General features: G+C 41.5%; 1 protein-coding gene across 2 annotated transcripts in view; it reads right to left on the bottom strand.

The window, feature by feature from the left end:
• The window catches only part of fbxo31 (F-box protein 31), a 28388-nt gene extending 6983 nt beyond the window's left edge, over window positions 1–21405 (bottom strand). The window contains exons 1-9 of one of the 2 annotated variants that reach the window (XM_090230757.1): window positions 20834–21388; window positions 18434–18505; window positions 9301–9387; window positions 8690–8766; window positions 8300–8467; window positions 2565–2639; window positions 1263–1372; window positions 745–898; window positions 64–425 (exon numbers count right to left, since the gene is read on the bottom strand). In XM_090230757.1, the coding sequence (XP_090086883.1) occupies window positions 64–425; window positions 745–898; window positions 1263–1372; window positions 2565–2639; window positions 8300–8467; window positions 8690–8766; window positions 9301–9387; window positions 18434–18505; window positions 20834–21227 (1499 nt within the window). In that variant the 5' untranslated portion in view covers window positions 21228–21388. Of the gene's footprint in view, window positions 1–63; window positions 426–744; window positions 899–1262; window positions 1373–2564; window positions 2640–8299; window positions 8468–8689; window positions 8767–9300; window positions 9388–18433; window positions 18506–20833 lie in introns of both variants that reach the window. The other variant, XM_090230758.1, reaches the window with a different exon arrangement.
• Between the last annotated feature and the right edge of the window lie 1436 nt (window positions 21406–22841).

The raw sequence follows: 22841 nt of genomic DNA, 5'->3' as shown, positions 1-22841 counted from the left end.
ACTCTTGGCTATATGAGGATGTGTGAATAACAACCTGAACAGGTGTGATATAACTGGTCTCACCACATCTTGCAGGTTCGGGGGTAAACCTCATTGCGGGTCATGACCCCCAGAGGCAGGACGAAAGGCTGGGCCTCTGAGGAAGCGCTGCTGCTACTGGGCCCAGGCTGGGGGCTCTCTGACTGGGCTTCCATAGCCGACTCCAGCCCCGCTGCCCCAGCACCACCAGCCACAGCCCCCTCTGAAGCAGCTCCCTGGGGGGCCACGTCTGGGTTCTGCACCTCCCGCTGCGCCTCTTCGTGCATCCCCAGCACCAGGCGAGACAGCTCTTCTATGCTGCGCTGGTGCACCAGGTCCGGCAGGCACACAGGCCGGTTCAGGTCCACGTCAAGCGTTAGCTGGCCTGCTGGGACATTGGGGTCCCCCTGGGAAAGAGGAGAAAGGGCAGGGAAATGTTCAGTAGGCACAAAATGGGGAAAACATTTTGAAAGGAAAGAGGTACTACCCAAACGTGCAAGAAGGAATTTTGTTTTCAATTTCAAAATGTCTTCATGCCAACTGAACAGATCACACTGAAGGTTTTGTTAAATACACAAATGGAAGATGTAGGCCACCTGTAATATAGTGTTCTGCCCACATAACTCAATGTCAACCAACTACTTTAAGGATTAAATAAAATAAACATTAGGGAGAAGGTTGGAGTTGGAAACAGTAGGGTGGAAGCAATAGGGTTGAGGGACTGACAGTAAGCTTGGTGGCCCTGGCGCAGGGCCCATGAAAGCTGAGCATGACGATCTCCAGGCCGTGGCTGCCATAGGTGCCTTTAAACAGGCCCGGCTGCAGCAGGTCCGAGGGCATCCGGGGGGGGAGGTAGATCCGCCGGTACGTCAGGCAGTTACTGTCAGAACACAGCATCATCAACATTCATGAAGCCAATTACATAAAACAGATTTATATGAACCTCTTAAAAAAGGAATACAATATCACTGAATGAAAAATGAATTAATGGGGTACGTGTCAAGTCACCTAGCGACCCATCCCTTAAAGCATTATAAGGACACATTGAGGAAAATGTATGTACGTACATTACAATTAATTCATAGCCTCCAGCTAGATATTTCTTTAGGTCTTTCACTGACCAGAGTAAACAAATAAAAGAAAAGGAACAATAGTGGCAAAAAAAAAAAAATGGTCTAAAACAGTAGATGTAATATGGAAGACCTACTCACATTGGCTGGTATACTGTCATAAGGAAGACCTACTCGTATTGGCTTGTGTAGATGAACTTCATAAGAATGAGCTCCTGCATATGCTCATGGAAGATGTCCTCCAGTGTCCTCCCCCACTCCTCCTCCAGCCATGTGCGGAACTCCTGTCAACAGATCAAAATCCCACAGTTACGCCCATTTACCGATGTGCCTCATTTACCGATTGAAATCTGAACGACTTGATTCAACACAAATCTTAGACAAGGCAACAGTAAACATGTCATCCCCCAAAAATTATGCAGCGCCCCCTTGGGCCAATCAGTCTAATTTTGTAAATTACAGATCTCTATGGCATGATGCATCATCTACCCAAGTTTCGTCAAAATCAGTCCAGCGCTGTCTAAGATATTGCGTGACTAACGTGCATACAATCAATTACTATAGCTACCCCCTTGGGCCAATCAGTGTAATTTTGTAAACGCTAGAACTCTATTGCAGGACAAATCACTCATCCAATCTTCATCCAAATTGGGCCAGTGGTGTCTGAGATATTGCGTCTAAGAGCTTTCCACACCCGGATTGCACAACATTTGCACATTATTCTTTTCAAAATTCTTCAAGCTCTGTCAAATTGGTTGTTTATCATTGCTAGAAGTAGATTTAAGTCAGGAACATTCACGGTCTTCTTGGTAAGCAACTCAAGTGTAGATTTGGCGTTGTGTTTTAGGTTATTGTCCTGCTGAAAGGTGAATTAATCTACTCGTTTCTTGTGGAAAGCAGAAACCCCCAGGTTTTCCGCTAGAATATAGTCTGTGCTTTGCCCGAAAAACTTCCCAGATCTTAACGATTACAAACATACCCATAACATGTTGCAGCCACCACTATGCTTGAAAATATGCAGTGGTACTCAGTAATGTGTTTTAGTGGATTTACCCCAAGCACAACATTGTATTCAGAGAGAATGTTAATTGCTTTGCCACATTTCTTAAAATGTTACTTTAGTGCCTTGTTGCATACAATATTTATGTTTTGATTGTGTTCGCTAAGGCAAGACACATCATTCACCCAGGTTTTGTCAAAATCGGACCAGTGCCGTCAGATATCGCGTGACTAATGTACGAACGAACGGAGACAGATCCACAGTCCCCTCCCTGAGTTCATGAGGGACAACAGCAAACTTCCAGTATGATCGGAACATTGAGGTTGTGTGTTTAGCACTTTTTACATACTATGTGATTTATTGATTCAATGTTCAATTAATACATTTATTTTACAAATGCATAGTTGCCTCAGCCATATGATAACAATATAAAAAGTGTTGTGAAGTGACAAGAGACCCCTCTCGCTCCTCCTCACCTCCTGCCTCCCCCCTGGCATGCGGTGATGATCTGTCTGGTTGCACTTAGTCGAGAACTCATCCTTCTTCCCAGTCTGGAAATAAGAAAAGACATTGCAGCTTTTATCACAAAGCCATGGAAGATGTGTGTCATCAGCTAGGCCAATGGCTGACAGATATAGCCAAACTCTCGCTCTCTCCTGGGGGAGTTCACCAACGTTTTATGACTTAACAACCGGATCGTAAATACCTGGCAGAAACTCTACCTTTGGCTCTACAGTATTAAGAATGGAATGTCTGAGTGTTACATAGACTCTTGCCAAATAACTTAAACATCAAACATGGAACACTGAAACAATATACTTCAACATCCAAATCTAGGTAATGATGAGAAATGGAATATGGAACATTCATGTCTATTTTGTGAGGTCATTAAAATGATCAGAAAGACTGTATAACAAGAACTAGACACCCTCATAGATACAGTTCAGGTTTGCATTTAAATGTTGTATAAAATAAATGATTAAGTATAAGAATACTTGAAGATAAAATGTGATTTTAGCCTTCGAAGTTAGATCATTGTTTTTCATATAAACTTTTGCCAAGTCAGTAACCACGCCCACGTGAGCACAGACTTCGTGTCAACATAATGGAATGACCCCTTTATATCCAAGCTTAAAAGAACTAATAAAAGTTACATTAGACCAGAGAACGTGAAGACGTGGTCCACACGTCAAAATGGTTGGAATTTAAATACAGACCAGACAATGTGGAGCGGTGGCTACATGGCTTACAAATGGTTTAAAACTACAACACCAGAAAATGGTAAGACCCTCTGAAACTCTCGAGTGAAGAAGATAAAGATCACACTGGAACATTCAGTCTACAGCTGTTTAAGTACTGGTAGTCTAGTAAACTCGACCAAAGACCACCGCGTGTGTAACAGCTGGAGTATCCATTCAATTTCCTCTCACCACCATAGGTATCTCCGAAGGATCCATTCTAATATATTATTAATTAATAATTTGAAACGGACACTCTTAAGATAAAGAAGCCTACTACAACTACAAAGGACATTGTGACCTCTGGTGGACAAACCAGTCTTACATCCCTCGAACTACTCGCCAAAGGGTGCTAAATATCCATATTTACAGTCAGCGTATTTTCCAAATGTATGTAGGATAAGTCCACTACTTTCTCTCTCCCACTCTTTCCCCACCCACTTTCCATTGTGTAACAAGCCATCATATCGGGTTAGTCCACTAGGGACTTTTCATTGCATTATGTTAGTAATTAATATAGCCTTCACCGAGTGGTTGTTTATGCAATTCTGTGTGATTATTTAGTTAATTATTTATTTCCTAAGCCATTTTGTATATCGCTGATTCATCACTTAGGCTAGGGTTCGTGCAGATATCCAAGAATTTTGCGACGTTCAGAATGAGACTGATGAGGTAACAATACATTAATAAGTGACTTATCTATAGACAAATATATCTTATAATTGAGTAATAATTAAACAGTAGGTAATTATTTGATAAATAGCAGTCATCACATTAATGATAGTCCCGTCACAGGGGACTACGTCACCACACAGTGAGTGCACTGCTTACACATAAAAGGTAGAACAATAGTAGTGAACATGACTATTTAAGCACAATAATCACATAATTATCTCCCTTACTATACAAAAGTAGTTAACTGGAATGGACTTCCTGTGAGTTAACGTTAAGTCCTCTATTTAGGGGAATTTGAGCAGATCTGGACAGGTTCCGACCAACATTTTTTATTACAGAGCGCTTTGTGTACTTCGCAACATCAATTTCTGTGCACCATTGTCCTGCTTCACATGCTACTATCTGCTCTCATCTGAAATGCAGTACGTGAAATCTGACACCTCATTTGCATAGTGAGCGACAAGTCACATTTTCTGTCCCATCCAGACAAAGGATCGAATTTCTCTGGCTTGTAAACCTTGCAGCTCCGCTTACAATACAGCATATGGAATAGGAGACTAGCGATTGCACCAAACGCAGTCTCCTCTCGCTGTGATGTTCTCGGACGGATTTAGAATTGAAACAAAACCCCTTTCTCTTGGTCCCAGAAGAACAAAATCATCTTATGCTTACAGCCATAGCCACAGGAAGAAGGGGTGTTTACATTTGTATATCTATATATACACAGTTCAAGTTGGAAGTTCACAGACACCTTAGCCAAATACATTTAAAGTCAATGTTCACAATTCCTGACATTTAATCCTATTCCCTGTTTTAGGATAACCACTTTATTTTAAGAATGTGAAATGTCAGAATAATATTAGAGAGAAGGATTTATTTCAGCTTTTATTTCTTTCATCACATTCCCAGTGGGTCAGACGTTTACATTCATACACTCAATTAGTATTTGGAAGCATTGCCTTTAAATTGTTTAACTTGGATCAAACGTTTTGGGTAGCCTTCCACAAGCTTCCCACAATAAGTTGGGTGAATTTTGGCCCATTCCTCCTGACAGAGCTGGTGTAACTGAGCTCTGAGACAGAGCTGTAACTGAGCTCCTGACAGAGCTGGAGTCAGGTTTGTAGGCCTCTTTGCTCGCACACGCCTTTTCAATTCTGCCCAAATATTTTCTATGGGATTAAGGTCAGGGCTTTGTGATGACCACTCCAATACCTTGACTTTGTTGTCCTTAAGCCATTTTCTACAACTTTGGAAGTATGCTTGGGGTCATTGTCAATTTGGAAGACCCATTTGCGACCAAGCTTTAACTTGCTCCAAACAGAACGATGGTCATTATGGCCAAACGGTTCTATTTTTGTGTCATCAGACAAGAGGACATTTCTCCAAAAAGTACGATATTTGTCCCCATGTGCAGTTGCAAACCTTGGTCTGGCTTTTTTATGGCGGTTTTGGAGCAGTGGCTTCTTCCTTGCTGAGCGGCCATTCAGGTTATGTCGATATAGGACTCGTTTTTCTGTGGATATACATACTTCTGTAACTGTTTCCTCCAGCATTTTCACAAGGTCCTTTGCTGGGATTGATTTGCACTTTTCATACCAAAGTACGTTCATCTATAGGAGACAGAACGCGTCTCCTTCCTGAGCGGTGTGATGGCTATGTGGTCCCATGGTGCTTGTACTTGCGAACTATTGTTTGTACAGATGAACGTGGTACCGTCAGGCATTTGTAAATTGCTCCCAAGGATGAACCAGACTTGTGGAGGTCTACACATTTTTTTCTGAGGTCTTGGCTGAGTTCTTTTGATTTTCCCATGATGTCAAGCAAAGAGGCACTGAGTTTGATGGTAGGCCTTGAAATACATCCACAGGTACACCTCCAATTGACTCAAATTATGTCAATTAGCCTATCAGAGGCTTCTAAAGCCACAACGTAATTTTCTGGAATTTTCCAAGCTGTTTAAAGGCACAGTCAACTTTGTGTATGTAAACTTCTGACCCACTGGAATTGCGATACAGTGAATTATAAGTGAAATAATCTGTCTGTAAACAATTGTTGGAAAAATTACTTGTGTCATGCACAAAGTAGATGTCCTAACCGACTTGCCAAAACTATAGTTTGTTAACAAGAAATTTGTGGAGTGGTTGAAAAACTAGTTTTAATGACTCCAACCAAAGTGTATGTAAACTTCCGACTTCAATTGTATGTATATATCTACTCATTCAAGAGTTTCTTTATTTCCACTATTTTCTACATTGTAAAATAATAGTGAAGACAAACTATGAAATCATGTAATAACCCAAAAACGTGTTAAACAAATCAAATATATTTAGATTTTTCAAAGTAGTCACACTTTACCTTGATGACAGCTTTCTATACTCTTGGCATTCTCTCAACTAGCTTTACCTGGAATGCTTTTACAACTGTCTTGAAAGAGTCCCCACATATGCTGAGTACTTGTTGGCTGCTTTTCACTCTGCGGTCCAACTCATCACAAACCATCTCAATTGGGTTGAGGTCGGGTGATTGTGGAGGCCAGGTCAACTGATACAACACTCCGTTACTCTACTTTTTGGTCAAATAGCCCAGGGGTGTGTTTTGGGTCATTGTTGAAAAACCAGCAGTATACCACCCTGCATCCCACTGTTGGCTTGCTTCTGAAGCTAAGCAGGGTTGGTCCTGGTCAGTCCCTGGATGGGAGACCAGACACTGCAGGAAGTGGTGTTGGAGGGCTAATAGGAGTCACCATTTCCTCTGGTCTAAAAATATATATTATGTTTTGAAAAATATATTTTTTCACAAATTTTGTGCACTGCACTAATAGTATTACCGGACCGACATACCGTAGACGTCTGTAGCGCGGGCAAACATTTTTTTCAGCATCTCCGCTTTGGCAAAAAAGGTAGTTGCATAATTAAGAACAGTATCTATCAGGATTCAATAGTTGGAAATGTAGGAGTTGTTGCCCTGTCCTTTTCTCTGCGATTGTCATTCTAATGGAATTTCAGAAAGAACAAAACAGTCCTCAAACATTTAAATCAAAAAGGTGAAAAGTTATGGGCAAAGACACAACATCTACATTAAATTAAATATTTTTCTTGATCAAATAACATGGAAAACAAGCACTTTTTGTGCAGTATTAATTTACCATCCTTACAAACTACTTTGCGATGTTAGCTAGGGTTGTGGGTTCGATTCCCACGTGGGACCAGCCCGAAAAAGTATGCACTCACTACTGTAAGTTGCTCTGGATAAGAGTGTCTACTAAAATGGAAAAGGGATGAATAGACCATTTCAGTTCCCATCGAAATAAGTTGCATTTACAAAGTATTTCAAGAAACTGAAAAACATATCAAGCAAGTATTTTTATATTCACACAAGTATTATCAGATTAACTGTTTTGTATAGATAATTATCAGACTCAAGTTACAAATGCTGGTAAACACTCCAATACATTTAGTTTACATTTTTTCACAAAAGTAGTGCACTGGGCCTTTACTAGTCCTGTATTAGCAGACCAATATAGGACGTCTTCATTGCGGGCAATTGTGTTTATATATAGCCCTACTCCACCACTTTTGTTGGACAGGAAAAAAAGAATATATGATTTTTCATATTTGTACTGTGTACTTCACACCTCAGGTATATTTATTTTGACCAGAAAGGCGATATTTTAATCTTTTTGACACTATAAGTATTACTAGGTATTGTTTATGGCCCTCATTATAAATAATTAATTTGGGGGGTGTCTATTTAGGCAAATCGACAATTTGACATATTTAAACAGGTTAAAGATGCACTACGCAGAAATCGCTCTGCCATTTCCTGGTTGCTAAAATTCTAATAGTTAGCTTACTTTCAGTTTGTGACAAATCAAACAAGTATAGTGTAGAGAATCATTGTACCAATCTAAACCGCAGAAGAAAAAAGATTATACAACCAAATATATTGTATTTTCAGCTGTTTGAAGCTGGTGTTCAAAAACGAAAATAAGACGCAAAAACTAAACTGAAGAACAGGACTTATAGAAATAGTGTACATAGAACAGATCTACCGCTCCTTAGACTTGCTTTCAATGAGAATTATAGATTTATAACTCACATTTCTATGTCAGGTCGCCCAAAAAGTTACATATTGCAGCTTTAAGGAGGGATCACAGAATGCCATCCAGGTCAAGAGGAGCAATCAGCCAATCATTATTCTCATTAAAAAGAACTGCAGGTGGCAGAAAAATAAATAAATCACAAACATTAGCTTTACTGTCCGTTCAGAACACAACAGAAGAAAAAAAATGGACTCACTTGGATGTCCCCCTTGTGAGGGCCCTTGTGTCCGTACATGCACTCTACCGCCACCTTGTTGCTCTCCCACATGTGGATGCGGAAGAGTGGCCGCCTCCTCATGGGATCCTCGACCCGAGGGTCGTGGGGGGGCAGGTACATCCAGCCAATGATGAACAGCCCGTCAACCTGGAGAGGGATGCGTGGTGGTAGCGGAGTAAAGGGAGAGAGAAAAGTCATCCCCTGACACAAGTAACATGTTTTGATGGGAAAATAGACACATTTTTGTCCCCCTCTACAACCATGTGTGCTGAACAATTTAAAGACTGAAAATGTTTAAATGTGATAAAGAGGGGACACAACTGTGTAGGTGTGTGTGTGTGTGTGTGTGTAAACACACTAATTGCGTACCACCACGTTGAGCAGCCCTCCGTACGGGCCTATGTCAGGCTGCCAAAGACCCAGGATGTGTCTGTATGGGTGCAGCACTGCAACACAACAGTGCAACAAAGGGTTAATACACCAAAACAATGGTGAACCGTTCAAATCGCAGGACATCACAGCAATACATAAGAGTTTGGACTGAGAAACTGATGACAACTCAACAGAGCATATCACCGTGGTGGAGGTCTGGCCTCACTTCAAGGACAGCAGATATGGAGGGGGCATATCGTTATTGTACTCTACGCACGCACATGTGAAGTTATATCCAAGTGCATGAAAAAAACTTAAGAGTGTATAATGTCAGAGTAAACAGGGAGCGGTCACTGTAAGCACTAACCATGTTGACTAGCATGCTAAATGCGCACATTCATTTTCCAGTACCATTCCTAGTAGTCAGACGTCCGAGTTAAGGTAAGGAGCAAAGTGCAGATTCACCCCTTCAAAACCACGTCACACAGTCGGTGAGCACATGGTATTTGTCGCAACTGGCTACAACACAGGAGTCAGTCACACACTAGCATGTTAAAAGCCACACGCGTGTTGAGCCAGTCAGGTCAGGCATGTGCTGCAGTACATACAGTGCCTGTACACGTCCCTGTAGTCCATGTGCTCGTAGTCCGGTAGGAGCTTCATAAAGCGGCCAGACTTCACCCGAGGGTTCACACCTGGACAGGTACACCACAACAGTGGGCAGACTAATCAAGTTTCAAGTTTTAAAATGTCACATTCACAAGTACAGTGAAATGCCTTTCTTGCAAACGCTAAACCCAGCAATCAATATCAATGTAGTACAACAACAAAAACATAAGGTAGAACAAAAACACACAAGAAATAAAAATATGAGAAAGTAAGCTAAAGTGCCTTCAGAAAGTATTCACACCCCTTTACTTTTTCTACATTTGGTTGTGTTACAGCCTGAATTTAAAATGGATTCAATTGAGATTTTGTGTCACTGGCCTACACACAATACCCCATAATGTCAAAGTGGAATTTTGTTTGTAGAAGACTTGTGGTTGTATCCTTATTGACTCGACCTGCCAGCTTTTCATTTTTTATTAATTTTGAGTAAAAATGTACATAATAATTTGCATGGACTCATTCTGTGTTGAATCATAGTGGTTAACATGATTGTTTTAGGACTACCCCATCTCTGTACCCCACACATACAGATAATTGTATGGTCCCTCAGTCCAGTGGTTCATTTCAAGCACAGATTCAACCACGAAGAGCAGGGAAGTGTTTTAATGCCTGGCAAAGGGCCTCGATTGGTAGATGTGTAAATATAAACAGACACTGAATATCCACTTGTAGTGCTTTTTGGAGGTCGGTTCGATTATTTTAAAATAATCACGGTTTTGGTTTCGATTAAAATTTTGTCTACATTAATTGTATTATAAAATAAAGACGCTACAATGCCCACAATAGTGAAATGTAATTGCCAAAACATTGAAACTATTCCATTGCCTATGTCAGGTCTACATTGGGTAGACAGAGGTCGACCGATTATGATTTTTCAACGTCGAAAGCTGGTGGTTCCTTTTAACATGAGTTTTCAATATTCCCAGGTAAGAAGTTAGGTTGTAATTATTATAGGAATTACAGGACTATTTCTATTTCTCTCTATACGATTTGTATTTCATATACCTTTGACTATTGGATGTTCTTATAGGCACTTTAGTATTGCCAGTGTAACAGTATAGCTTCCGTCCCTCTCCTCACTCCTACATGGGCTCGAACCAGGAACACAACGACAACAGCCACCCTCGAAGCTGCGTTACCCATGCAGAGCAAGGGGAACAACTACTCCAAGTCTCAGAGCGAGTGATGTTTGAAACGCTATTAGCGCGCACCCCGGTAACTAGCTAGCCATTTCACATCGGTTACACCAGCCTAATCTCGGGAGTTGATAAGCTTGAAGTCATAAACAGCGCAATGCTTGAAGCACAGCGAAGAGCTGCTGGCAAAACGCACTAAAGTGCTGTTTGAATGAATGCTTACGAGCCTGCTGCTGCCTGCCACCGCTCAGTCAGACTGCTCAATCAAATCATAGACTTAATTATAACATAATAACACACAGAAATACGAGCCTTAGGTCATTAATATGGTTGAATCCCGGAAACTATCATCTCGAAAACAAAACATTTATTCTTTCAGTGAAATACAGAACCGTTCCGTATTTTATCTAACGGGTGGCATCCATATGACACAAATTCACCTGGTTAATATTGCCTGCTAACCTGGATTTCTTTTAGCTAAATATGCAGGTTTAAAAATATATACTTGTGTATTGATTTTAAGAAAGGCATTGATGTTTATGGTTAGGTACACGTTGGAGCAACGACAGTCCTTTTTCACGAATGCGCACCGCATCGATTATATGCAACGCAGGACACGCTAAATAAACTAGTAATATCATGAACCATGTGTAGTTATAACTAGTGATTATGATTGATTGATTGTTTTTTTATAAGATAAATGTAATGCTAGCTAGCAACTTACCTTGGCTTCATACTGAATTCGCGTAACAGGCAGTCTCCTCGTGAGGCAGGTGGTTAGAGCATTGGACTAGTAAACCATAAGGTTGCAAGATTGAATCCCCGAGCTGACAAGGTAAAAATCTGTCGTTCTGCCCCTGAACAAGGCAGTTAACCCACCGTTCCTAGGCTGTCATTGAAAATAAAAATGTGTTCTTAACTGACTTGCCTAGTTAAATAAAGGTGTTAAAAAAAATACAAAAATACAAAAATCGGCGTCCAAAAATACCGATTTCCGATTGTTATGAAAACTTGAAAATCGGCCCTAATTAATCTGCCATTTCAATTAATCGGTCGACCTCTAGTAGACATCAGAAAAACAGGGAATTACTATGAAATGAAAAATGTTTCAGTTGTGTATATTACTTTGTTTCTATTTTATTACTTAATTTGTTTTCATTCCATAAAGTAATCCTCTCTGCTCAGGCAGTAGCAGTCAGGCCATCTAACATTGTGTTCCCCATACTGTAATGTCTTTAGTTATCCTATTTTTATTGAACAAATATTTAAATGCAACAATGTCAAAGATTTGATTGAGTTACAATTCATAAAGAAATCAGTCAATTGACAGACCCCATTAGACCCTAATCTATGGATTTCACCTGACTGGGCATACAGATACGCATCTGTTGGTCACAGATACTTTTTTTGTGTCTATATATGGTATATGTGGACAACCCTTCAAATTAGTGGATTCTACTATTTCAGCCACACCGTTGCTAGCAGGTGTATAAAATCAAGCACACAGTCTTGCAATTTCCATAGTCAAATATTGGCAGTAGAATGGCCTTCCTAAAGAGCTGTGACTTTCAACATGGCATTGTCATAGGATACCACCTTTCCAACTAGTCAGTTCATCACATTTCTGCCCTGCTAGAGCTGCCCCAGTCAACTGTAGGTGCTGTTATTGTGAAGTGGAAACGTCTAGGAGACACAATGGCTCAGCTGAGAAGTGGTAGGTCACACAAGCTCACAGAACGGGACCGCTGAGTGCTGGAGCACGTAGCGTGTAAAAATTGTCTGTCCTCAGTTGCAACACTCACTGAACTGTTCGTCGGGAACTATATGAAATGGTTTTCCATGGCCGAGCAGCCGCACACAAGCCTAAGATCAACTTGTGCAATGCCATGTGTTGGCTGGAGTGGTGTAAAACTCACCGCCATTGGACTCTGGAGCAATGGAAATGCGTTCTCTGGAGGGATGAATCACGATTCATCATCTGGGACTCCGACAGACAAATCTGGGTTTGGCGGATGCCAAGAGAACGCTACCTGCCCCAATGCACAGTGCCAACTGTAAAGTTTGTTGGAGGAGAAATAATGGTCTGGGGCTGTTTTTCATGGTTCAGGCTCCTTCCAGTGAAAGGAAATGAACGCTACAGCATACAATGACATTCTAGACAATTCTGTGCTTCCAACTTTGTGGCAACAGTTTGGGGACAGCCGTTTCCTGTTTCAGTATGACAATGCCCCCCGGGCTCATTACAGAAATGGTTTGTCGAGATCGGTGTGGAAGAACTTGACTGGCCTGCACAGAGCCCTGACCTCTGCCCCATCGAACACTTATGGGATGAATTAGAACGCCGACTGCTAGCCAAGCCTAATCGCCCAATATCGGTGCCCGACCTCACTAATGCTCGTGGCTGAATGGAAGCAAGTCCTCGCAGCAATGTTCCAACATCTAGTGGAAAGCCTTACCAGAAGAGTGAAGCAGCAAAGGGGGGACCAACCAACTTTTATTGTCCTCAGCACAAGCTGCACCTGTGTAATGATCATGCGGTTTAATCAGATTCTTGATATGCTACAACTGGCAGGTGGATGGATTACCTCGGCAATGGGGAAATGCTCACCAACAGGGACGTAAACAAATTTGTGCACAGAATTTGAGATAAATAATATTTGTGCGTATGGAACATTTCTGGGATCTTTTATTTCATCTCATGAAACCAAAACTTTACATGTTGCATTTATATTTTTGTTCAGTGTAGCTAGCCTGCCTAAGTATGATGCAAAGCTGTCTGACAAAATAATTTTACTATTTCTTCTAGAGTAGAGAAGGTATACTTTCACGGTCCCTCTCGTCATTGTGTTGTGTACATTCCTCCCTCAACGCGGTCTGTGTGTATCTAACCTAACTTTGCGGGCGTAAAAGTGTCTCCATCCAGAGATCTGTATACAATGATGAGATGCTCATGTCTATGCCCTAACAATGGGGGCCGTTGTTCGAAAGGCGGGAAGGCAAGCGACAAGTTTAGGTCAAAAATAAAGCCAAAGAAACGCATTGGTCTTATTTAAAACAGACTCTGGCGACAGCAAAACCTCTCGCTTCACCTCTGATCCGTCAGCCATAAAAAAAAGTTTTAAAAAGGTGCAATGGATTATAGTCATTGTAGTTAATTACCACATTTCTGCACTGAACTAGGTTGAATATTAGTTTAATGAAACCTACAACTCAGCGTCCCACAGTTCTTGACTTGATTCCTCCAATTTCTCTTATGAATGATTTTGTCTCTAGAGAAAATGAGTGTTGGGCTGACAAAAAAATGAAAAAACTAAATGGAATTCAAGTATTGAACAGACTTCGGTCAATTAGTTGTTTAATAATCAAAAATGTGGTTACTCGCTCAGCACTACCTTTGAGCATGGTGAAGTTATTAATTAGGCATTGGATGGTGTATCCCAATCACTACAAAGATGCGGGTGCTTTCATAACTCAGTTTCCTGCGAGGAAGGAAACAGCTCAGGGATTTCCCTATATGGCCAATCATGATTTTAAAACCGTTACAGATTTGAATGGTTGTGATTCGAAAAAACTGCAGATGGCTCCACAACATTGTAGTTGCTCTCTAATTGACATTGTAAAAGGAGGAAGTCAAATCCAATCAAATATCAACATATCACATCACCACTCTTCCTATTTTCAAGCATGGTGGTGGCATGCAGAGTTCAGGATAAAAAGAAAAAACGGAATACATCTAAGCACAGGTAAAATCCTAGAGGAAAACCTGGTTAAGTCTGTATTCCAACAGACACTGGGTGACAAATTCACATTTCAACAGTACAATAAGCTAAAACACAATGCTAAATCTACATTGGAGTTACTTACCAAGATTACATTGAATGTTCCTGAGTGGCCTAGTTACAGTTTGGACCTAAATCGTCTTGAAAATCTATGGCAAGACTTGAAAATGGCTTTCTAGCAAAGATCAACAACGAACTTGACAGAGCTTGAAGAATTTTTAAAAGAATGTGCAAATATTGTACAATCGATGTGTGCTAAGATCTTAATGAGTTACCCAAAGACTCAGATGTAATCGATGCCAAAGGTGTTTCTAACATGTATCATCTCAGGGGGTGAATACTTATCGAATCAATATAGTTTCATTTTTCATAATATTTTATAAAATGTTTGAATTTTTCTTCCACTGTGACAGAGTATTTTCTGTAGATCGACCAAAAATAACAAATCAATTTTTGCAGGGATACTGGAGTGATAGAGGTACAGTTGAAGGCGGAAGTTTAAGGTTGGTGTCATTAGAACTCATTTTTCAACCACTACACAAATTTCTTGTTAAGAAACCATAGTTTTGGCAAGTCGGTTAGGACATCTACTTTGTGCATGACAAGTAATTTTTCCAACAATTGATTACAGACAGATTACTTCACTGTATCACAATTCCAGTGGGTCAGAAGTTTACATACACTAAGTTGACTGTGCCTTTAAACAGCTTTGAAATTCCAGAAAATGAGAAGCTTCTGATAGGCTAAATGACATCATTTGAGTCAATTGGAGGTGTACCTGTGAATGTATTTCAATGCCTACCTTCAAACTCAGTGCCTCTTTGCTTGACAACATGGGAAAATCAAAAGAAATCAGCCAAGACCTCCACAAGTCTGGATCATCCATGGGAGCAATTTCCAAATGCCTGAAAGTACCACATTCAGCTGTACAAACAATAGTACGCAAGTATAAACTCCATGGGACCACGCAGCCGTTATACCGCTCAGGAAGGAGACGTGTTCTGTCTCCTAGATATGAACGTACCTTGGTGTGAAAAGTGCAAATCAATCCCAGAACAGCAGCAAAGGACCTTGTGAAGATGCTGGAGGAAACAGGTACAAAAGTATCCATATCCACAGTAAAACGAGTCTTATAATCTACAAAACCTGAATGGCCGCTCTGCAAGGAAGAAGTCACTGCTCCAAAACCAGCATAAAAAAGCCAGACTATGGTTTGCAACTGCACATGGGGACAAAGATCGTACTTTTCTGAGAAATGTCCTCTGGTCTGATGAAACAAAAATAGAACTGTTTGGCCATAATGACCATCGTTATGTTTGGAGGAAAAAGGGTGTGGAAGCATCATGTTGTGGGGGTGCTTTGCTGCAGGAGGGACTGGTGCACTTCAATTATGTGGATATATTGAAGCAACATCTCAAGCGATCGGTCAGGAAGTTAAAGCTTGGTCACAAATGGGTCTTCCAAATGGACAATGACCCCAAGCATACTTTCAAAGGTGTGGCAAAATGGCTTAAGAACATCAAAGTCAAGGTATTGGAGTGGCCATCACAAAGCCCTGATATCCTAGCATGTGCGAGCAAGGAGGCCTAACAACCTGACTCAGTTACACCAGCTCTGTCAGGAGGAATGGGCCAAAATTCACCCAACTTATTGTGGGAAGCTTGTGGAAGGCTACCTGAAACATTTGACCCCAGTTAAACAATTGAAAGGCAATGCTACCAAATACTAATGGAGTGTATGTAAACTTCTGACCCACTGTGAATGTGATGAAAGAAATAAAATATGAAATAAATCATCATAAATTTTTATGAGGATTAAATGTCAGGAATTGTGAAAAACTGACTTTAAATGTATTTGGCTAAGGTATGTAAACTTCCGACTTCAACTGTAGATAAAGTGCATACGGAAAATATTCAGACCCCTTTTTTTTCCACATTTTGTTACAGCCTTATTATAAAATATGTTTGTATTTCGATCTTGTCTCATCGCTGCAACTCCAATGGGCTCGGGAGGCGATGGTCGAGTCATGCGTCCTCCGAAACATGACCCGGCAAACCACACTTAACACCCACCCGCTTAACCTGGAAGCCAGCCAACCAATGTGTCGGAGAAAACACTGTTCACCTGATGACCGAGGTCAGCCTGCAGGTGCCCGGGCCTGTCACAAGGAGTTACTAGAGCGCCATGACCCAAGTAAAACCCCCCCGGCCAAACCCTCCTGTAACCCAGACAACGGACCAATTCTGCAATGCACTATGGGACTCCCAATCACGGCCGGTTGTGAAACAGCCCGGGAGCGAACCAGGGTCTGAAGTGAAGCCTCTATGACTGCGAAGCAGTGCCTTAGACCGCTGGCCACTTGGGAGCTCCCCTTTACGTTACACCCTTATTCTATAATTGATCAAATATTTACAATCTACATACAATACCCCATAATGACAAAACAAAAACAGGGTTTAAAATATTTTGGCAAATATATTAAAAATACAAAACTGAAATATCACATTTACATAAGTATTCAGACCCTTCACTCAGTACTTTGTTGAAGCACCTTTGGCAGCGATTACTGCCTTGAGTCTTCTTAGCTATGACGCCACACCTGTATTTGGGCAGTTTCTCCCATTCTTCTCCGCAGATCCTCTCAAGCTCTGTCAGGTTGGATGGAGAGTGTCGCTGCACAGCTATTTTCAGGTCTCCCCAGAGATGTTCGATCAGGTTCAAGTCCAGGCTCTGTCTGGGCCACTCAAGGACATTCAGAGACTTGTCCTGAAGCTACTTCTGTGTTTTCTGGCTGTGTGCTTAGGGTCATTGTGAACCTTTGCCCCAGTCTGAGGTCCTGAGCACTCTAGAGCAGGTTTTCATCAAGGATCTCTATGTACATTGCTCCACTCATCTTTCCTCGATCCTGACCAGTCTCCCAGTCTCTTTCCCGCTGAATAACATCCACACAACAGGATGCTAACACCACCATGCTTCACTGTAGGGATGGTGCACGGTTTCCTCCAGACATGATGCTTAGCATTCAGGCCAACGAGTTCAATCTTGGTTTCATCAGACCAGAGAATTTTGTTTCTCATGGTCTGAGTGTCCATTAGGTGCCTTTTGGCAAACTCGAAGCGAGCTGTCATGTATCTTTTACTGAGGAGACCATCTGGTCACTCTACCATAAAGGCCTGATTGGTGGAGTGCTTCAGAGATGGTTGTCCTTCTGAATGGTTCTCCACACTCAATGTGTTTGGGGACCTTCAGTGATGCTGACATTTTTTGGTATCCTTCCCCAGATCTGTGCCTCGACACAATCCTATCTTAGAGCTCTACGGACAAATTATTTTAACCTCATGGCTTGATTTTTAGTCTGACATGCACTGTCAAATGTGGGACCTTACATAGACAGGTGTGTGCCTTTCCAAATAATGTCCGTGTGACCCCCCCCCCCCCCCTTAAGTCCACGATCAGCTCCTTGGTCTAACTGATGTTGAGGTAATTTGAGTGGGTCTAGGGTGTCTGGGATAATGGAGTTGATGTGTCCCATAACCTGCCTTTCATAGCAGCTAGTCATTGTGGCATGAGTCTGTTCGAGTGTCATTTCTGTATCTGTCGGTCCGGTGTCTGTCCATATAGTCTGTCTGGGTATGGCAGGTTGGTTCTAGTGGTGACTACAACTAGAACCAACCCAACCTAGAACCAACCTAGCCCCAAACCTGATAGCATCAACTTCATGACACAAAAACAAAGTAAGCACAATCTCTCCACCACGAAGAGCAATTTCCCACAAGCCATCTTGAGGTTACCCCTACAGTAGCAAACAACTGAGTTAATCCCCAAAGTGTCAAAGGCAAGAAAATGCCTCAAAGGGTACTATTGCTAACTACTGGAAAGTGTTTAACAGCAGCCTCTGTCCAAATGAGGTTGAGGCTAGTCAAGATGCTGGAATTTAGAGGATGAAACAGAGTCATCGATGATTTGCAGAAAGTGACAGTATGTGGTATTATTCCCAGACCTTCAATGCACAAGTGATACTAGTGTGACTTGGTTCAATTAGCCAATGTAAAGATGCCCATTGTTGTCTATGGCCCAGAGTTTTTTCTGATCAGGTCAGGAAAAACTCTTGGTCCTGATAATAAATGTTTGATGTTTTCAGAAAGAGAGAGACTCACGTTTGGCATAGAGCTCCCGACTGGACACACCCACCACCTCCATCTTGCGCAGGTCCTCCCTCATTCCAAACTCTTTGGGAGAGAGACAGAGACCGACAGACAGGCATGTGACAATGAAAGCCAAGGCAAATTGTGACAGTAGCCTAGTCATCAAAGCTATGTGTGCTTTAGCAAACTCCACCAGCATGACAACAAAATACAGGAGTTGGCATGACAATAAAAGCATGATACATGATGGCATGACAATAAAAGCACATTCAGATCTGGCCGCCTAGGCTTACAGTGCCTTGCGAAAGTATTCGGCCCCCTTGAACTTTGCGACCTTTTGCCACATTTCAGGCTTCAAACATAAAGATATAAAACTGTATTTTTTTGTGAAGAATCAACAACAAGTGGGACACAATCATGAAGTGGAACGACATTTATTGGATATTTCAAACTTTAACAAATCAAAAACTGAAAAATTGGGCGTGCAAAATTATTCAGCCCCTTTACTTTCAGTGCAGCAAACTCTCCCCAGAAGGTCAGTGAGGATCTCTGAATGATCCAATGTTGACCTAAATGACTAATGATGATAAATACAATCTACCTGTGTGTAATCAAGTCTCCGTATGAATGCACCTGCACTGTGTCTCAGAGGTCCGTTAAAAGCGCAGAGAGCATCATGAAGAACAAGGAATACACCAGGCAGGTCCGAAATACTGTTGTGAAGAAGTTTAAAGCCGGATTTGGATACAAAAAGATTTCCCAAGCTTTAAACATCCCAAGGAGCACTGTGCAAGCGATAATATTGAACTGGAAGGAGTATCAGACCACTGCAAATCTACCAAGACCTGGCCGTCCCTCTAAACTTTCAGCTCATACAAGGAGAAGACTGATCAGAGATGCAGACAAGAGGCCCATGATCACTCTGGATGAACTGCAGAGATCTACAGCTGAGGTGGGAGACTCTGTCCATAAGACAACAATCAGTCGTATATTGCACAAATCTGGCCTTTATGGAAGAGTAGCAAGAAGAAAGCCATTTCTTAAAGATATCCATAAAAAGTGTCGTTTAAAGTTTGCCACAAGCCACCTGGGAGACACACCAAACATGTGGAAGAAGGTGCTCTGGTCAGATGAAACCAAAATGGAACTTTTGGCAACAATGCAAAACGTTGTTTGGCGTAAAAGCAACACAGCTGAACACACCATCCCCACTGTCAAACATGGTGGTGGCAGCATCATGGTTTGGGCCTGCTTTTCTTCAGCAGGGACAGGGAAGATGGTTCAAATTGATGGGAAGATGGATGGAGCCAAATACAGGACCATTCTGGACTCCTGATGGAGTCTGCAAAAGACCTGAGACTGGGACGGAGATTTGTCTTCCAACAAGACAATGATCCAAAACATAAAGCAAAATCTACAATGGAATGGTTCAAAAATAAACATATCCAGGTGTTAGAATGGCCAAGTCAAAGTCCAGACCTGAATCCAATCGAGAATCTGTGGAAAGAACTGAAAACTGCTATTCACAAATGCTCTCCATCCAACCTCACTGAGCTCGAGCTGTTTTGCAAGGAGGAATGGGAAAACATTTCAGTCTCTCGATGTGCAAAACTGATAGAGACATACCCCAAGAGACTTACAGCTGTAATCGCAGCAAAAGGTGGCGCTACAAAGTATTAACTTAAGGGTGCTGAATAATTTTGCACGCCCAATTTTTCAGTTTTTGATATGTTAAAAAAGTTTGAAATATCCAATAAATATCGTTCCACTTCATGATTGTGTCCCACTTGTTGTTGATTCTTCACAAAAATATACAGTTTTATATCTTTATGTTTGAAGCCTGAAATGTGGCAAAAGGTCGCAAAGTTCAAGGGGGCCGAATACTTTCGCAAGGCACTGTATGTATATATATATATATATATATATATATATATGTATATATATATATCTAAAAGGGGTCCTAAAATTAAAAGCCAAATGATCCACAGTTTGACCATTTTAACATAATTCCAAATGTCAGCTTTTTCAGAATTTCAGAAAATGAGTTTACATTTCTTTTTAAATCCTTGGTCCTTCAAATTAAAACAAAATCAAGTTGGTGGTGTATTTAATATATATTGGTGGTGTATTTAATATATATTGGTGGTGTATTTAATATATATTGGTGGTGTATTTAATATATATTGGTGGTGTATTTAATATAGGCAATCTCAATAAATAAAAAATACATCAAATGTGAAAAAGGGGCCATGGGGAAACAAGGATGGGAAACCATGCTATCGACTAACCTGTGGACCAAATACTGTCAATTAATTCCCGTATGATAAAACGTCACATTTCGCATAGGACATGATAGCAGCGAATTAGTGATTCTTCTATCTGAAATGACAATGAGCGATCACTATTATTTACCCTCCGTGCATCGCCTTCTCCAGATGGTTTCTGTGTTGAGAATTTGCCTGAATTTCTTGCAGACGAGGGCCAGGTTTGGTAACTCCGTGCCCGGGAGAGATGAGAATACTTCCACTAAAATCTCTGGGGGCAGATCCAACAGGGACTGCGGGTTCGGTGGTACGGTGCTTGCACTGTCAGCAGTGGCTTCAGCAGCGGCTTCATGGGCCACGCTCGGCCCTGCCGCAGCAGAGTTTTCCGGGCCTCCGGTGACGGATTGTGTCTCACCCACAATCCGCTCCCCTTCCTCCTCGTCCATATCGGAGTCGCTTCCCTGATCCTGTTGATTATGCCGCTGACGCCGCCTGCACCTCCGAGACTGACCCACTCCGCAGAGCCTGGCACACACAGCCATCCGCAGTAGTCACCAAAGGGATAACATTACAACAGAATGTTTAGTTATACAAATCTGTGACATTACTGCACCACAACAACTGCAGTATCGACAATCTCCCTGTCCAAGCGAGCCTGGGCGGAAACACGTGACACAAAGTCAACGTGTTCTTCTTCGTCTTCGGTATAATGGCGTTCGCAACAATTATAGGTGCATTCCGCCATCTACTGTACAGGTTGTTAATAAAGATGCCAAAGGGAAGAAATGCGGGATTAAATTATAATAATATATATAGAAAAAAGAATCCATACAAACTACCCATAACATTTTAAATCAACTAAATCAGCCTGCTTTTCTATTCCAATCAGGTCCCAACACAGGCTCAGAAAGATCCGTTCGATGGGGGGACATTTCCTGGTGACAGTAGTCCTTGCTCTAGATGGATAAAAACCTGTTTTGGCATGGACATTGTCATTGAGGGCATCCACTATTTTAAAGTAGTCAACTGGGTGGGCCTCCTATCGCTGAAGGAAGGATCACATGATACCATTTGGGATATCAGGATGGATCAGCCAATGAATTATACTCAATTTGAATGGCCCTCCAACTGGTAATTACTAGTGGCAAGGCCGGTCCTCCCATTAGGCAAGATTCACACTTGAATTTTGTGAGTCATTTTGGCAATTGGTTCCTCCAGCGCCCCTAATCGGCTACTACATTGCCGGCAGCTCATAGCAATTGATGCAGTTCCCACCCCCTTCCCATTCCTTCTTCTCCGAAGTTCACTCCCACTATCCTTGGTAGCGATGGTGATATGTGTGTGTGTTTTTGGGATTATCCAATTGTGAAACATTGATCAAAATGAATCTGCCAATTAAACTATTGTATTGTTTTTAAATGTTTGTGTGAGGTAGACGATTAGTGATTAAGGCAGTAGCCTAACCTAGTCTGTTAACGTTAGCTAGCTACCAGTGGAAATTATTTCAGCTAAAAGTAATCTATAGAGAATGAAATGATAAAATATACAGACCACAAATTCCAAATTGGCTATACTCAAACTCTTTAACATCATCCTCAGTTCTGGCATCTTCCTCAATATTTGGAACCAAGGACTGATCACCCCAAACCACAAAAGTGGAAACAAATTTGACCCCAATAACTACTGTGGGATATGCGTCCTCTGCATTATCATTAACCGCAGACTCGTACATTTCCTCAGCGAAAACAATGTACTGAGCAAATGTCAAATGGGCTTTTTACCAAATTACCGTACAACACACCACCACGTATTCACCCTGCACACCTTAATTGACAAACAAACAAACCAAAACAAAGGCAAAGTCTTCTCATGCTTTGTTGATTTCAAAAAAGCTTTTGACTCAATTTGGCACAAGGGCCTGCTATACAAATTGATGGAAAGTGGTGTTGAGAGAAAAACAAACAACATTATAAAATCCATGTACACAAACAACAAGTGTGCTGTTAAAATGGGCAAAAAACACATACATTTCTTTCCACGGGGCCGGGGGGTGAGAAAGGGATGCAGCTTAAGCCCCACCCTATTAACTAATTGGCGAGGGCACTAGAACAGACTGCAGCACCCGGCCTCACCCTACTAGAATCTGAAATCAAATG

The sequence above is a fragment of the Oncorhynchus mykiss genome, chromosome 1, assembly GCF_057628025.1.
Source record: "Oncorhynchus mykiss isolate SJ-2025 chromosome 1, ASM5762802v1, whole genome shotgun sequence".
Classification (NCBI taxonomy): domain Eukaryota; kingdom Metazoa; phylum Chordata; class Actinopteri; order Salmoniformes; family Salmonidae; genus Oncorhynchus; species Oncorhynchus mykiss.
The sequence above is the reverse complement of the archived record's forward strand: the minus strand, read 5'-3'. Positions and strand labels throughout refer to the sequence as shown.